This window comes from Cygnus atratus, chromosome 15 (genome assembly GCF_013377495.2).
Source record: "Cygnus atratus isolate AKBS03 ecotype Queensland, Australia chromosome 15, CAtr_DNAZoo_HiC_assembly, whole genome shotgun sequence".
Classification (NCBI taxonomy): Eukaryota; Metazoa; Chordata; class Aves; order Anseriformes; family Anatidae; genus Cygnus; species Cygnus atratus.
The window spans coordinates 226,869-241,570 of NC_066376.1; the positions used below are offsets into that span (position 1 = coordinate 226,869).

Sequence of the window (14,702 nt, forward strand, 5' to 3'; positions counted from 1 at the left end):
CAAGGCCTCTGACGCCTCAGCCCCCATGACCTGTGCACAAAAATACTCACACTCCATTTTTTCCTCTCTCTGGAAAAGTACCAAGTGCTCGAGGTGCCATTTTCCTCAGGCTGGGTTGGCTAGTGGTCTGCACCCACAGGGCAGAACTCTGCTTTATGTGCTTGTTCTGCAGCCATGGGCTGTGCCAGCCCTGGTGCTGCACCAGCACAGCACCATCTCTGTGGCAGGGTGCACACTGTCCCTCTGCAAGGGCACATGGCCATCCAAAAAGGGGAGAGACCCCGTGCCTGCGTTGAGGGAATTGCATTAGCTTTGGAATAGGGCAGGCTGCTGCTCCTGTCTGGGCATTTTCAGAGTATGGGCAGGACCAGGAAAACAGCCCAGGATGGATGGGTGGCCTCTACTTAATCCCCATGCGCCAGTGTCCTGTTCCACCCAGCCTGCTGAATGGCAGCAAGGCCCCCAGAGGAAAGCAAGGCACTCTTAGCAGTACACCAGATGGAGACCTTACTTTGCTGGCCCTCACAGGCCCGCAGCTGTGTCTGTGCATGACTGTACAAGGTGCAAAAAAGGCTGCATGTGAATGCCCCATCTTTGGCAGAATAGAATAGGGAAATTTACTCCAGCTTCCCTAAGGGCTCTTACCTCTGATGTTTGGCCAGAAAAGCTGTGATTGAGGCAGTGATCACCAGGACAACAACAAACAACAGCATCCATCCCATGCCTGCTGTCTGTGTCACTGCTGGAGAATGAGACAGGGTTCATTTAGACTCACCTTGCATTTAAATAGACCCTGGTCAATAAAGGAGCAGATGGTGAGAGAAGACCCTGAATTTCTACCCCAGATTTTCTCTTAGGGATGCTGAGGCCTGTGGCCCAACCCCCTGTACATGCAGTCAGGTATGAACGAAGGTGCTCAGAGAAGACTGCACCAACAAAAGGAGCTGTCCATCAGTCTGGTGTAGCCAGGCCGGAGGGCAGCTGACAATGAACATGATTGGGGCAGAACAGCTCACAGTTCCTAAGACTCCTGGTGTTTCTGACTTCTCTTGATTTAGGGACACCTCCACAGGTAATCCATGAAGTGATCACCCTGCTGCCACAGCACCATTTAGTATTTCTGTTAGAGCTGCAGATCAGCTTGAGTGGGGACGCACAGCATACACTGCTGACATTGACCACAGTCATCCTGCCCTCCCCTCTGTTTGAACGAAGTCTTTGGTTTCAGAGCTTGTTCCACCATGGCAAACACCAGTGTACCTCTGTGCATAAGGCAGATCCCTGCAGAGTGGGAGTAATGGCTACTGAATGAAACACCCATGCCTAGCATGACCATCAAATGTAGGAGTCCAGATATGGAACTTAGCCCTGAGAGCAGGCTTCTTTTTCCCCTCAGCTGAAGGCAACACGAAACTCCAGTAGTGCAGGTACCTCCACTAGATCTTTCCTATTTCTGAAAGCTGCAAGCAGGACCCTGGAAGTCTGACACTGTGAAGGAATGTAGAAGCTGCACTCCTGCATTGGCAACGAACCTACAGCCAGCTGTGCCAAACCCTCCTCCCATGCTGTTGTCCTGGTTTCAGCTAGTATAATTTTCCTTCTAGTAGCTGGTGTGGTACTGTGTTTTGGATTTAGAATGAGAATAATGTTGATAACATGCTGATGTTTTAATTGTTGCAGAACAGTGCTTACACTAAGCCAAGAACTTTTCAGCCTCTCACACTGTCCCGCCAGCGGGCAGGCTGGGTGTGCAGCAGGAGCTGGGAGGGGACAGACCCAGGACAGCTGACCCAAACTGACCAAAGGGATATTCCATACCATGTGGCGTCATGCTGAACATTTATATGGGATGGCTGTCTGCGGTGTGGGGAGAGGGACTGCTGCTCAGGAACAGCCTGGACATCAGTCAGTGGGTGGTGAGCAATTGCAATGTGCATCACTTACTTTGTGCATATTATTACTATTATCTTTATTATTTCTCTTTCTTTTCTGTTCTAATAAACTGTCTTTATCTCAACCCACAAGCTTTTACCCCCCCCCCCCCCCCCCCCGATTCTCTCCCCCATCCCACTGAGGGTGGGGTGGGTGAGGGATGAGTGAATGGCTGGGTGGTGCTTAGCTAACTACCTGCTGGATTAAACCACAACAGCTGTAAAGTGGGCTTTGCAGCCCAGTAAGATCAATACAGACAGCACATACCTGCCCAAACTTACGGTTCATGTACCCGTAAATCAAGCCAAACATGCCTGCCTTTACTAGACTATTTAGCTTTTGCTCTAATTAATTAGATTTGATTTCTAGAAGCATTCTCTGACGTTGGACCAAGTGGAAGGGCAGGGAAAGCTAGTATCTACCAGTAGGGTTGGTTTTCAGTGTCAGCGGGGAACTCCATTCACTCCAAAATCCACTGTAGCCAGTATCTTCTCGGGGTCTGGCTCTCACTTGGAACTCATACTCAGTGTTCCCCTGAAGTTCCTGTGGCAGGATCACCAGTGTCCGTTTATCTTCATGAACAGATTTAGTCTTCTGACTCTGTGAACAATTAAACACCAAATAGTTGAGGCTGGAGAGACAACTCCCATACTACTCTCACTGCTGCACAGTGTGGGGCCCTGCAAAGGAGTCCCCTCTGCTTTCATATCATTTCTGTGGCACCGTGTTCTGGCTGGTCAGTAGCATGTGGCCTTGGGGGATCCGTCCATGAAGGACAGAATAAGAAGCAAATGACCTACTAATCTTTCCCACAGGATCTCATACCTTTCAAACAGCTTCTGCTTCTCAAATATTTTTTTATTTTATTTTATTTTAAGTTTTGTATGTTTTTGGTCCAGGCAAGCAAAGAGAAACTTTTCAAAGCCCTTAGAACCCTTCTTCCACACTAGTGCTCCTGTCCTGCTTCTGCTGGCCTCCTCTTTGCTGGCACATCTTACTTGATGGTAAACTGACATTTCACTTACCTCCCAGGTGTCAGTTCTTCTCTTATAACGCAGCTGATATTCCAGCTCTTCATTCAAAAAGTAGAAAGAGTTCTGGTAGATGGTTTCCCAAGAAATATTATAACCCTCTGCGAACACAGCAGTCAGATTGAAAGGAGGCTGTGGTTTGACTGTGGGTGAAGACAGGATGGTGTTAATCTTCGCTACATTACTGAAGACACAAAAAATGGCCCAGCATGGTATCAGAAAGGCAGAGCGAGCAGGGACCATAACTGCCCCAGTGGTGGTGGGCCATCCTCTCAGAGTGAGCAGTCCTGAGCAGTGCACAGAGCCTCACACCTCAGCAGCTCTGAACATTCCTTGTTCCTGACTCTGCTGCTTGTTTCTGAACTTCCTCATCAGCTAAGGAGCAGGAGGAAATATCACAAGGGCTGATAACCCCTGGGAGATGAGGGAAGTAGAGCACCTTGTTCTACTCATCACATAGGAGGTCTCCATGTAGTCATGGTCACTTGCACAGTTAGGCCAGCTCTAAGGTTAGCCTCCAACATAAAATGTTCTTTAGTTTACAATGACAGCAGTAAAATCACAGAGTCCTGTGTATAGGAATGCACACTGAACACAGTTCACCACCCTTGGCAGACATGCTCATTCTGTGCCCAGACTGTCCTGGCAGATGGACATAGACTCAGGAAATATATATCAAGGCCACCATTTTTGTACTTACTGTTCTGTACCATATAAAAGCCTTTGGAAATCACATTTCGCCTATCAGCTATCTCTGTAACATCCACCTGGACTTTGACATCTGCCAGGAGTTCAGTCATGTCCACAGTGCACATATACTGTGTGTGGCTGGTGTTCCTGGACAATTGCAGGAGATTGCAGGCAGCCACAGTGTTTTCTGGATTGTCCTCAGGAACCCTGAAACAGCAAAACAAAACAAAGGAAGTAGTCCACATCTATTACATGATGTAGTTGGACTAATCTGTTGCTGAAAAAAATGAGAAATTCATAAGGAAAAAAAAAAGGCAACATGTTCAAATAAAATTTGGTCTTTGAACATTGACTTTTTTTTTTTCCCTTTCTATTTGCTCAGCTCATCAGCTTTCTGAGAGAAACAGAAAAATTACATTGAAGTGTTTGTGGAAAGAAAAGCTTTAAAGAAAAGCTGACCATTAGGACTGCACAGCCCAGGACTGCACCCACTTCCTGGCTGGGGCAGAACAGCAGCTATACAAAGCTTGGACAAGTTGCATGATCCCTTGTCAGCACATAAAAGTGGAAGCCCATTGTAAGCAGTAATGGGCAGGGTATTCCCAGCACAGGAGAGGAAACAACGCCAAGGAAGCCAGAGTCAGTGCAGCAATCAGTAACAAGCAGCGCAGTCAGTGGCTGCAGGAACCAGGAATTCTTTGCTAGTGGAGAAGCCAGATGACAACTGGAGTATGAAGTACAAATTGAACATCAGCATGGCAGGAGGAAGGAGAACCCTACCTAAGGAAGACAGCAGAAGGACATCACTGCACTATAGCGGTGTTAGAAGTTCCTGCTGCCTCATCCTACTAAGACATACCATGTTGCAGTAACGTTATATGAATTGGCACTCAGGTCATTTCTCAGGATACAGGACAGGGTCTGTACATAGTCCACAAAACAAGTGAGGTTTTCACAACACATAGCTGTAGGTTTGAAAAGAAAAAACAATATCAGCTTCCATGCTGAAACAAGCAGAATTTTTATCAACATACACAGCCCGTAGGGCTCCTACTGCATCAGAAGAGAACAGACCACTCTGCACCAAACCCCCAGAAAATCTCCAGTCGTGGCGTACAAATGTGTTCCATCTCTGCAGGAAGGTGAGTCATTGACAGCCAGGTAATTGTTAAAGAAAAATCTTTTTAAATGCTGTTGCAGCAAATTACATGCAGAAATACCAGAAAATGCCCAAACGGTGGCTGAATTTTCAAACGTATCTCTGTCTCCTCTTACACAGTCACTGCACCAGAGTTGCATATTATTTCTGCAAGAGGCCTAGCTTATGTAGCACATAAAAAAGACAAGGTGTCCCAACCAGAAATAATAGCATATTCAAGCATTTTAATGACATAACTTCCTAAATTTTTAGAACTGCCCTTTGCTAATCTAGCATTCATTGTACTTTGCACATTTTAAAAGTGCTATTTTAATAATTCTTTCATTACCATTCTCTCTGTTTACAGTTTTCTACAGCTTGATATCTGCAGCATCAATGCTTTTCATGTCCAGCTCCATAAACTTGGAATAAGCTTTTCATGGAATTTTGGCAAAAAGATATCGCAGCTTTCTAGTTATTATAATTTCTATAAATCATTCTGATACTACATCGGCACAATTTATCAATCACTTAAACTGAAACAGACTGCTAAAGAGAATGTGAGGGGCAATTGTAGAAGTAACACTATGGTCATTAAGAAAATTAGCTTGTTTGTAAGTGGTCACAAAACAGCATTTATGCTTTTAATTATTCTGCAGAAGCTCTTCTCACATATCAGCATCTGAGATGTGCTGTACAAAAAAACTATTCTTCTATGCATGACATAGTCTATCTCCCTGAATTTCAAGGCAGGGAAGACCACAGTACAGTGAGAAACATCTGCATTGGTGAGTCCTTTCTTGACAGCATCATGGGCTGACAAAAGCCTCTCCTGTTACCCTAGGAATAACTATGAGGAGATGTAGTATATCATGGTAGTGCAAACCATGTCTACTACAACTGATCTCTTGCATGTACAATATCACCCCTTTTTGATGGGAGTAAAATTGTCATTGTCTAGGGGAAGGTATCAAGGTAGTTACATCAAATCATGCATGTGTCCTTGCTTATTCTCAAGGCTGTCCCTGTCCTGATGGGAATACACTAGTTCACAGCCATCAGACACCCAAATCCTCTGATGCCAATATTTTTGTTAGTTTTCCTCTCTTTGCCATTCTGCTGCTTGCTTAGTTAGAGAAGCTGCACTCTGGGGAGACCTTGCTGCAGCCTTACAAAAGGGAGTTTATAAGAAAGATGGGGAGGGACTCTCTAACAGGGAGCGTAGGGGTAGTAGTTTTAAATTAAAAGAGAAAAGATGTGGCAGTGTTCTGTGGACCAGAAACATCCACTCCACCCCCCCAGATCAAATAACAATCCTCATAAACAAGTTGTCTTTGCATTTACGGTAACAATGCACAGCAGGTATGCCCAGTATAGGGTGCAGCCTAATTCCAGGCCAGGGTAAATTAAAAGGAAAACAAAGCCCAACTTTTCCCCCGACTTTGCTCACCATAAAATTTCTTGCAAGTCATATGGCACCAGGGCGCACAGTGTTTTCCCTAAGTGAGTTCTGAGCAGCACTCAAATTTTGTGTACGAGATCCCTGAAGAGGTAGGATGGTGACAGAAGTTTGGGGATGTTTGCAACAGACTCTGGCTCCAAGTGTGTACACGTGTTTTATTAAACTGTATGTGATTCAAATTATGTGGTTGTTATTTTGTTTCATTTTGACTTTTTCATTTCACTCTGACTTCAGAATTTTGTCCTGAAATTTTCATTAACTTCATTTTGTTTCATTTCAATTTTAACTTTTCATTTTGAGCCCTCAACAGGCTTCCTGAGGCCCCTGGTACAGACACTTCTTATTCCAGTCGAGAACAAGACACTTTTTCTTCCTTAGCCTAACTTTACTCTTCTATAAAAAAGGGGGCTAATACCTCTGCTTTCCTTCAGAGAGGGCAGCAAGTATTAATAAGCTAATGTATCGCTAATTAGCCTTCTTCTATGCTATTATGATATTAATTAAGGGTCTACTATTCCTAGGCAGCTGGAAGCTGCAAACATATCTCTTTATGCAAGAATTTGCTAACAAAATTTAGAAGAGGTGAACTTTTTACTGGTAAGGGAATAATTACATGTTAGAATAACCCAGTCAAATCTAGGATGAATTCCATTCTTGGCAGCTTCAGAAACAAAGAACAAAGGATTTTACTTTTAACAGTAAGATCTAGTCTGGTCCAAAATGAGATTATACAGGGTAATTCCCTGGCTTGTATTACACAAAATACAGACTAGACATCACAGTGGCCCTGTACGGCAAAAGATACATCTGAATTCATCTTTTCTGCTAATTCAAGTTTGGAGCAGGTCCAAGGCTCTGTCTAGAAGCAGCATGTGAAATGTTAAACTTGCACCTGTTCCCTGCAGGCACTCTTGTCACTGCCTTTTTCTGTCCAGCTGACATGTTCAGAAAGTCAGCTCTGAGTCAAGCTGAAGCTTGGATGGTGGGTAAAAATCATCAAGAAAGAGGCAGTGGCCATCTGTACAGCACAGTCCTGAGCAAAGGAGTTCAGAGCAGGAGATGTTCACTCCACTGTTCTGGCTGGCCTGCCAACAGTGGGCATGTGTCCCACGGATACCCAGCTCTCAGCCACCAGAACCTTCCCTGTGGCAAATGTTCTAGGGAGGGACCCAAAGCCCATCTCACCAGAAGACATTTCAGTGCAAGGCAGGCACTACCTCCGCAGTTTTCCTCATTGATGCTGCTTCCTGGAGTGGGATGCAGTTTGGCTGAGCTCTGCCCAGCTGTGCAACCTCTCCCATCCGTCCTCCACTGCCCCCATGAAGACTTTCCCATAATTCCTTGTCCCACAGAACCCTCTCCACTAGTACTCTGTCTCGTGCTTGTTGTACCATGGCACCATCATGTCCTGTGTGTCTCTGCAAAGCCTACATTAACAGCCAAAAAGGTAAGGCTTGTGGGTGTACAGCTAGGAAAATACATCTGGGAACTTACTGTACTGGAATAAAAGGAAGAAGGAAATACTCTTGAGCCATAGTTTGTTCCTCATGTTGGTTCTGACTGGATGTCCTGGAAAAGAGCAAAAAAAAAAAAAGCCACACACACAAAAAAAGAAGAGTTCAGCTCAGCCATCTGCTCATGTGTGTTGGAGGTTGAGGTGGAATTAATCTAGCCTTCATTTACATGTCTAAAAGTGAAGTGCCTAATTTAGGCACGGCATCTCAGCCTTCCTATATGCATTTCTCCCATGGACTAAGAGTTAGGGGGTGGGGTCCTGCCAACTGGCCATAAAACAGATCAGTGAAGTCTCTGCTCCTTGCCAGCATCATGTGCTCAAAGAAAGCTGCAAAGTGACTGCAGCTTCAGTCTATCCATGCAACAGGAAGACACTTGGGTTAAGTGCTAACCCATTTTTTCTTCATCAGCTTCCTGCAACTAGAAATGGCTTGCAACTAGAAGTGACATTGCTGTGGCTTAAACATCTTTACAGTGAACTAGTCCAATAAGAGTCTGAATGTTATTGTGGGTCTGAGCAATGTTTGTGAGAACTCACTGATTTGTCTCCCCCGTGGTTAAATAAGCATGGACTATCTAGTTAAGGGACTCCATGAAGGCAGACTAAATAAAACAAAAATAACAGTCTCCCACGTGAAACAGAAGAGAATGAAGTACAGCATTCTTTTCAGGGGAAGACTGCCTTGATACATTTTGGTGAAAAGAACCTATAGGAAAGTCTTCAGAGAAGGGGACAGCCAGATGTTTATAACAGCATGAGGAAACAGCACCACATACAAATGACTGCTCAGCCCACAGCCCCTGCTCCCAGACCAGGCCCTCAAGCCACATAGTATTAAGGCTGTTTTCACAGTATTTAACTTTTATAGAAATACATAGATATGCATAGAACGAGTTAAAATGAACTCTCTACAGAGTAACAGAGTATTGTCTGTTGGTACCCACTACAGGTTTCAGCACAGTGTTCTGAAACGGGCTAGGCTACACAGGGACAAGGCTTTGGAGAAGCAATCTGCTTTGGGACATAATTGTATTGGAGCAAGTTGCAAGGATGCACAGACAGAAGGGAGGGTCCACGTGCCCTGGCACAGAGCAGCAAGAGTCAGTGACTGAACCCACAGGAGCCCCTCTGCTGGCTGCAACCTATGCTTGCAAGCAACAAGTCCTAGAGCCCTGCAAAACCCACTGGGTTGCAGGGAAGCAACTGTGAAAAAGGTAACGGATGAAGAATGGGCAGCAAGCTGCAGTTACCAGAGCGATACACAGGGCTCCTGTCAGGGCCTGGTGCAGGTCCTGGGGTGCCTGCACCTCCCCTACTACTAGCAGCAAACACCCAGTCACTCAGCAGAGAGAATGCCAGTGAGGCCTCTCCTACTTGGGGAATATTTGTGGTGTTAAAAAATTTTCCAGATTTACTCAAATAATGAAAGCAAAATAAATTTAGCAGCTACCAAAAAGCCCCTTTAGACCCATGTGAGCACTGAGACTTGTTCTCAAGGCACCACAGCATACAGATGAGATCAGCAGGGCTCACTCAGGAGGCTCCACAAACATGCCATGGTGACAGCACCTCAGTCCTGCTGCTGCTGTCACTTCTTCCCTTCCAACACCTTTGCCAAATGAAACGGTTGCTCTGGTTCAGCATGGAGCCCCGTGCACCCTGCTAGTCTCTCTTTCCTGCTGCAAGCAGTAGGACAGAAGCTCTTTCCCCACACTCCAGCCCTTCTTTCTGCACTGTACATTTCCTTGAGAAAACATCTTTTCCTGACCCCTCTAGTCCCAATTCTCTGTACAGTAATTATGGTCGTTACCACTACTTCTAGTGATGCAGTCCCTGATTACTAAGGCACAGCCCACTGCTGAACCACACCCATGCTCCCATGCATCTATCCACAACTCTTCTCTAAGTTCCTTTGGCTCATTCCCTTGAGAAAGGCACCCTGTTATCATGCCACCTGAAACATGCTCACCCAACTCCATGCTAAGACTGGCTGCATCATGAAAGCAACCACCATGGAGATGGGCAGCCTCCTCCTCAGCTGATGCAGCATCTGCTCTTGTCCTCTTAGCATCAAGAGCTCTGTTTCTTGCAGCACGTTCATAGAAGACCTGTGCCAAATGAACAGGTCACTGAGTCTAGAACAGGCCTAGAAGTCACCAGTCCTAGAGTCAGGACTATGCAATTGTCAACTACCTTTTAAAATCATCTTTCTACCAGCAGAATGCCAAGAAATTCATTGTTGTACTGAGAATATTCAGGGATCCCACTGCCTAGGAAGCCAGCACCCTGCTCAGATGGGCCAAGAGAATGCAGAGTCCCCAGAGCTACCGCTGTTCCTCCTCAGGCCTTCATGCCCTTTCACAGACTGTAACCCAGCATCAGCTCTGGGACCGCAGAGTGAAATAGTGTCCCCTTAGTGCTGTGACCAGCTGCAGAAGCCCAATCTCAATGTTGCTGGTTTGAGACTGCCATGCACCACAGTCTTGGCCTCCCTGTAAGCCAAGACAGACAGTTTGCTGTCTCTTCTTCAGCAGAGGAAGGATTGGATTCCTTTTTTCATTTAAGATTATTTTGCTAAGTATCTGGAAGTAGGGTACTACAAGCTGCCAAACATGGATACAGTCTAAGCTCACAATTTGAAATGTGTCCAGGAACTATATGCACTTGTCAAATTTCCACAGGAAAAAGAGCCTAAGAGTCCAGTTTATATGAAGTAAAAAAAAATAATAATAATTTTGATATTTCCAAGCACGAGAAAATAAATGTCACAGTTACAACCAAGTAAAAGGAGTGGAAGGCCTGGGGAAGTCTCTCAGTCCACCAGCTACACAGAAAAGCGAGTTTTCTTCTTGAAAACTTCATTATCAATGTACACTGCCACCTAATCACAAAGCTAAAGCAACAGGGACACAGGGCCACGTCAGCGATAGAAAAGATTTACAGTGAAGTCACAGATATCAAGCAGTAACAAACTGGCAGCAGGGAAACTTGGTGGGAACATGGACATTACCTTGCCCCGTCCTTTCAGCTGTCCATTTCAGCCCTTCAACATCTTCACGGCAGGCCTGGCTAAATCACTACTGTGAATGCAGACACTGCATGCGCGGGAGCTGGAAAGCAGGTGTCTTTCATCAGCACTGAGTCAGAGTAAAGCCTACTTGTGTGCAGCCGGGAGCTGTAGTGTATTGGAATATACAGTGATAGATGGCAGTTGACGTCAGCACTGTATCAGTATTACTGTGCCGATAGAAGGATGTGGTGAGCACAGAGGAGGCAATGAATTCAGGTCCAAACACCCACACACCATTTATGACTGTATTGCTCTGCTCTCTTACTCTTATGTGAGAAAAAGGTGGGAGAGTAGATAAAACAAACTCACAAGCCTTAGATCTCAAAGGTCACTAGTGGGGCTGATAGAATTAGTGGCTTGCAGTGGTGAGGTATCAGTGTCAAGGCATTAAATGGTTAAACCTGACTAAATAGTACAGTATGTACCACATCCGAGGCACCCAAGTACCTCTTTGGTCTGCTACCACCTGTCTCTAAAATGGCCCCTGGGACCAGGGTGACAGCACCAACCCTCACACCACAGGCAGGGAGGTGGTCTGGCTCCTGCACAGGTGGTGGGTTCTCTCTCCGCCCTAACTCCATGCCTGCAGCTCGTAGCTGGGCTGGAGGTCTGCAGATTGCAAGGCTACCACTGAGGGAAGATGGTCTATTCTTCTCAGCACATCAAGTGGGGCTAAAGGAGACAATGCATACTGCTTGTGCCCCTGAGCAAGGGGGAAAGGAATTGGAGCAGCACTATGAACAGGACTTGGCACATACAGCATAGTCAGGTGGCAGGAGGGTAAGGATCAAGTAGCTGGAACAATCCAGGGAGACAGCAGCAGTGAAGTGGGCACAAAGTAGCTGGGTGCAGGGTGCCTGTGCTGTGTGTTTGGCCTCCAAGACCTGCTGAGCTAAAAAACATGTACCCACCATGCAGCAGCAGGAGATGCAAAGACTTGGTATAGCACAGCAGCAGATGCTCTGCCAGCAGGGGCCAGCTCACACCCAGAACCCAAGGCTCAGCTAACCATAACGGGAAACTGAAGATACAGAAGAGTCATGGCTGGTTGGTCTAGGTACAAAACAATCTTATGGTAGGTTAGAAACAAAATAAACCCATCCCTCATGTAGACCAGGAGGCAGCAATCACAAACCATAGAGAGTATGAGATTGTCAGATGCTAATGACAGAAGGTCCCAGGTCCACATTCAGTAGTAGCAGCTGTCTCTTATGTACTGATAAGGTATTTGAAAAAAATAATCAGGAGTTTACTGCTACCACCATATATGACATCTTCTTGAAAAGGAGAACCCCATCCTCAAATGGCTGCCAATCCCAGTCTAGAGCAATGAATATACAGCCATGAGGAAACTGTTAATAACAGTACAAGTGAGCAGCTCTCGGATTTCTATGTTGATATACAGGGAGGAACAAGGAGAGACGTCTTTATATCAGGGGATATTCCCAGGAGAAGAATAATACAGAATAATTGCAGCCTAATCAGTTATAAAGAAAATATTAAAGCAATGCATGATTTTTTCATTTTAATGAGTTAAGTTTGAGGAAAAATACAAGTGTTTAGATGCAAAAATGAATTTATAAGGCAGGTGTGGTCGTAAGAGTACCACCAGTATTATTGTTCTGAAAATTAGCTCTGTAATATCAAATGCTTATTATTGCATGTTTCAGAAGTAGCATGGTTTGGGCCTGCAGGACAATCTCTATCACATAATGCTGTCCCTTCCTCCTTCTGCTGCACAAATTACAGTGCTAGCATAACTTGGAGAGTCCTGTGTAACCACGGAGCAAAAGCTTTACCACTGTCCTGGCCTGCTCACCTCATAACAGAAAGGTATTACTGACTGTCTGCAAAGTATTTAACTTAGTTGCACAGCCTGCTTGACCCTGTACTATGCCACATTGTTCCCAGCAGTAACAACATCTACAACCCATAGGCAGCATCTGCTGGGACAAACCTTTTCTAGAAGCCCAGGCCTGGTGCCATGCTTGTAGGTGATGCATAAACAGGATGCTCTGCATGCATATTGTATCAATATACAACTGGCACATTGACCAGCCCAGTTAACAGCAGCTACCTTGCAAGCATAGTCAAGAGACACCATCCCTGGCCTGAATGGTCCAAGACATCTGTTCCCCCTCTCAAAACCAGGGGCGAGCCAGGGGCATTGAGGTGTTTAGTGTCTAGGGGCACAGAAGCAGAGGCATGTTTGAAGGTAAGTTGTTAGACCTGAGAGAGGGAAGCAGTGGCAGCTGGAAATTGTTTAAGACAGTTCATTTTAATTTAAGGAAGTTTATCCCTCAGTGACTGCCAAAATTCAGATCTGTACAGTTTCCCTTCTGTGATCCTTGTGAGATGCTTACCTCTTCAGTCCTGGAAGCCCAGCACAGTGTGAACCACCAGGTCTCTCAGTGGCTGTATCTGCTCTATCCAACCTGGAATGATGTAGGATATAAATGCAGCATCTCCAGAAGTCCTGATAACCTGTTATCACCTGAATGAAGCAAGTCAGTGGTCTCACTGTGCAGTGATTATCTCCAAGAACATACTGCTCTAGAGGTACTCTGCACTGTCTGCCTCAGGAGATGCCTGAGGTTCCATGGTACTTCAGAGCAGCTGAATCCAGCTCCCCAAGTAAAGCACTTAGACCTGAAGATTGTCAGTTGCCATGGATTTATGTTGATTCAAGATACAAGGCAACTACTTGCACTCAGCTGTAACCTCAGCACAGCCTGCAGTAGCTATATCCAACAAGCAGCAAGTATAAAGGGCATACCATGGAAGGCTTTGCTAGATTACGGTAGAGTTATTGATGAGACAGAATCATTTTACCATGACGGGAAGAAGGACAACATCTATATGTATTTATCAGAAAGAAAAAATACAAAGGAAATAACAATTAGAGCTAACAATTCCTTTCTCTAGAAGAGAGAGTTAGTGACACTTCCAGTTATCAAGTTCATGACGTGGGGAAAATATCTGCACAATCAGTACTACCTTTGTATTTTATTCTTGTCACAGTGGAATTAAAACAATATCCAAAGTATCCTCAAAGGTAAAGACCAGGTATTATAATTCTAGAGGCAAAGACACCTATACTGGCTGGTGACATTTAGGAGGGAGATAATCATGAATTACCATAAGCAATGAGTCAAAAAATGACAGGAGAACAGCTGAAGCCTGAGTAACAGTGTTCTACTGGAAGGGAAAGCAATAGAAGAAACCACCTCAAAGCTCAGGAAATGGGGTAAAATATGAATGAGCCAGGCAGAATGCGGAGGTGTTAGTCAGCAAAGCAGCAGGTTTAAAAACAACAAAGCCCCAGCTGGTGGCCTGTGAGCTCACACAGGATGCTGCACAGAGGAGGAGTACATTGCCTTTAGTCTGGGGAACGCTGAGCGCCACCCACACAGACCCCAGCACCCTGCCCTCCTGGCTCCCTTTTGCCTTTGCTGATTGTTTCTTTACAGCCACCAACATTGGGCTCAGCCTCTTATTTTCCCCCAACATGCATTAAGCCTGAACACCTTCTCCATGAAGGCTGTAGTAGGAGGACATTGCTTTGGCTCCTGCCAGAGGAAAAGGGCTTACCTTCACAGAGCTGTGACTATGTACATCTTGCTCACACGGAGGGGAGCACACAGAGGCTTGTATCTTCTCTTAGGAAATCACCAGATATATGCTGGTAAGCAGAAACAGGAATGACTGCGCCTGTGAACTCACTCGGACCATCTGGAACAGAAACCTACAGCTCTGCTCAGCCTCAGACCCATCACCCTCGTCTGCACCATGAAGAACGTGCCCAGAACCCTCTTCTCGCTTTACTACACTGGATCCTGGCTGGTGTACATTCAGCCTACAGG

The 14,702-nt window shown here is 45.5% G+C and overlaps 1 protein-coding gene across 1 annotated transcript in view; it reads right to left on the bottom strand.

Annotated features, from left to right (window-relative positions):
- LOC118256438 (uncharacterized) overlaps positions 1-10,881 on the bottom strand; it is a 35,861-nt gene extending 24,980 nt beyond the window's left edge. Inside the window, exons 1-7 of the mRNA XM_035563406.2 lie at positions 10,780-10,881; positions 7,748-7,822; positions 4,513-4,618; positions 3,664-3,860; positions 2,958-3,106; positions 2,355-2,532; positions 646-742 (exon numbers count right to left, since the gene is read on the bottom strand). Coding sequence (XP_035419299.1) covers positions 646-742; positions 2,355-2,532; positions 2,958-3,106; positions 3,664-3,860; positions 4,513-4,618; positions 7,748-7,802 — 782 coding nt within the window. The 5' untranslated portion in view covers positions 7,803-7,822; positions 10,780-10,881. The remainder of the gene's footprint in view (positions 1-645; positions 743-2,354; positions 2,533-2,957; positions 3,107-3,663; positions 3,861-4,512; positions 4,619-7,747; positions 7,823-10,779) is intronic.
- Positions 10,882-14,702: the final 3,821 nt, after the last annotated feature.